Below are 2,500 nucleotides of genomic sequence, written 5' to 3' on the forward strand. Positions count from 1 at the left end.
TGTGTTGTTTTAAAAAACTGAAAGATGTGGTGATATATAATTCAGTGTAGTGGTGGCTGAGAAATCTTATGTTTTTGTAGAAGACAAGACGGGATAGCAACACGCTAGGGACGGCGCGGCGCCTCGAGGGAGAATAAGGTAAACATATTTCTTTCTCTCTGCTTATTTGACCGGAAGCAGTGTGATATATTCACCTAACTAGCAATTCTACCACAGGATCATACTAACCGCATAGTTACTAAACAGTAGTGTTGATAAAGCTGCTTTTCTGGATTAAAACCAACGATATTACACATGTATATAAATTATGTTTATACTTATATTTCTATATGATTTAAATTCAATACCATGTTTTCATGATTGGATAACACTTAGTGAAACATATTCCATAAATCACGCCTAATGACACTTTAATCGAAATCTGGAGACCAATCACTCATAGCTAACCTGGTTGTTGGCAAATGCGTCCCTCAAGTCGTTTCCTTTGAAAATGTTAGGCACGTGCAAGTGTCCCAGGTGGGCCATGTCTGCTCCATTCTCAGGAATCTCCTGGAGAGGCCAGAATAAAGGTATATTAGCCTAAATTAGACCGTTTATCCTGAATTGCGCTCTATCAGCTATGCAAATTGCGACAGAGAGCTGCATTATCGTTTGTGGTTAGCAACTTTGCCAAGAGAGCTTACCTGAATATGTGCGAGGACTTCATGGTAGGTCCTTCCGCGGTAGGACCACTCGCCGCGGGTGACGTGGCCGATTTCGGGGATGTGCCACTGCGGAGGTCGTCCCTCTGCGTCGTACCACACATATATGCGACCGTTCACTTCGCGTGACTCCCATCGCTTTACATTAGCCGTCTTAGGCACAGCTGGAAAAATGTATTGATCTTACTACAATATCAATACAGAGAGAGAAAAACAGTGACATAATCTCATCCAATCTATTTTACATTCATATTGTAGGCCTACCTTTACTTGAATACGGAATGTGGGCACAGGAGCCATCAGACCCTCTGAATAGCCAGCCATGGAAGGGACACTCAAGACAATCTCCTTTTACCACACCGCCCACCGCCATGTTTGCGCCCATGTGGGGACAGTAAGCGTCCGTTACGTGTGCTGTGCCGTCCTTGCTTCGAAACACCGCCAGCGTCTCCCCGAACACTTGCACCTGAATCACCTGAGGGAAACAAGAAATTAATTAAAGGAATACCCGGGATCCTAGTTAGGCCGACGCTTGAATTGCTGTGGCGGATCCAATTGGCTAGAATAGATAGGTACGTCCTCCGCTAATGGCATGCAAGTGATCAGATTAATATGAATTACAATAAAACATTAACAATCATGGTAACAAAAAATAGCAATTACATTCCAATAATAAATGACAATAATGGCAATAATTGTAGTCATTATTACAACAATAATAGTAATATATATATATCTATATATGTATATATGTATATATATAGATTGATAGATAGATAATAAAACAAAATATTGGTAATGACAATTTACTTATTAATAGTAAATGAAATGAGAGTATTATGTGAAAAATCCCTTGCTGCTTGTTTATGTAGGGAAAAGTTTTATCACTGAAAGACATGTTCTTGACCATATACACGTCTGTATTGCTTCCTCGGGGGAATATATATCATATGTTACGTATCTCATATGTTATATATATATTATATATATATATAATATGCATGAATATATTTTTATTATGTATACATATGTTATATATATTATACATGCATATTTTATATATATTATATATATATTATAAATATCATATATATATTACGTATGTATGTTATATATGTATTATATTTATGTATTTATATATATATATTATATATACTATATATGTATGTTTATTTATTTATTTACACACACACACACACACACAAACACACAAACACACATATACACAAACACACATATACACAAACACACATACACAAACACACATACACAAACACACATATAGACACACACACATATAGACACACACACATATAGACACACACACATATAGACACACACACATATAGACACTCACATATACACACACACACACATACACACACACACACACACACATACACATACACACACACACACACACACACACACACACACACACACACACACACACACACACACACACACACACACACACACATACATAACACACACACACACACACACACACACACACACACACACACACACACACACACACACACACACACACACACACACACACACACATACACAACAACATGTTTATATATATATATATATATATATATATATATATATATATATATATATATATATATATATATATATATATATATATATATAGATGAACGGTAATTCTTTATGATCGATATGTTGCGTATGAAGCAAGAAGAAAACATAAAAACAGAAATGAAAGAAGCAAAGCAGTTATGTTAATGAAATCTGTTGTATGAATGATAGACACAGTGAATCTGGTT

The 2,500-nt window shown here is 36.0% G+C and overlaps 1 protein-coding gene across 1 annotated transcript in view; it reads right to left on the reverse strand.

Moving 5' to 3' along the window:
* The window catches only part of nvd (cholesterol 7-desaturase nvd), a 92,623-nt gene that overhangs the window by 5,786 nt on the left and 84,337 nt on the right, over positions 1-2,500 (reverse strand). The window contains exons 5-7 of the mRNA XM_070124572.1: positions 966-1,176; positions 684-865; positions 448-549 (exon numbers count right to left, since the gene is read on the reverse strand). Of these exons, the coding sequence (XP_069980673.1) occupies positions 448-549; positions 684-865; positions 966-1,176 (495 nt within the window). The remainder of the gene's footprint in view (positions 1-447; positions 550-683; positions 866-965; positions 1,177-2,500) is intronic.

This window comes from Penaeus vannamei, chromosome 8, assembly GCF_042767895.1.
Source record: "Penaeus vannamei isolate JL-2024 chromosome 8, ASM4276789v1, whole genome shotgun sequence".
Lineage (NCBI taxonomy): Eukaryota > Metazoa > Arthropoda > Malacostraca > Decapoda > Penaeidae > Penaeus > Penaeus vannamei.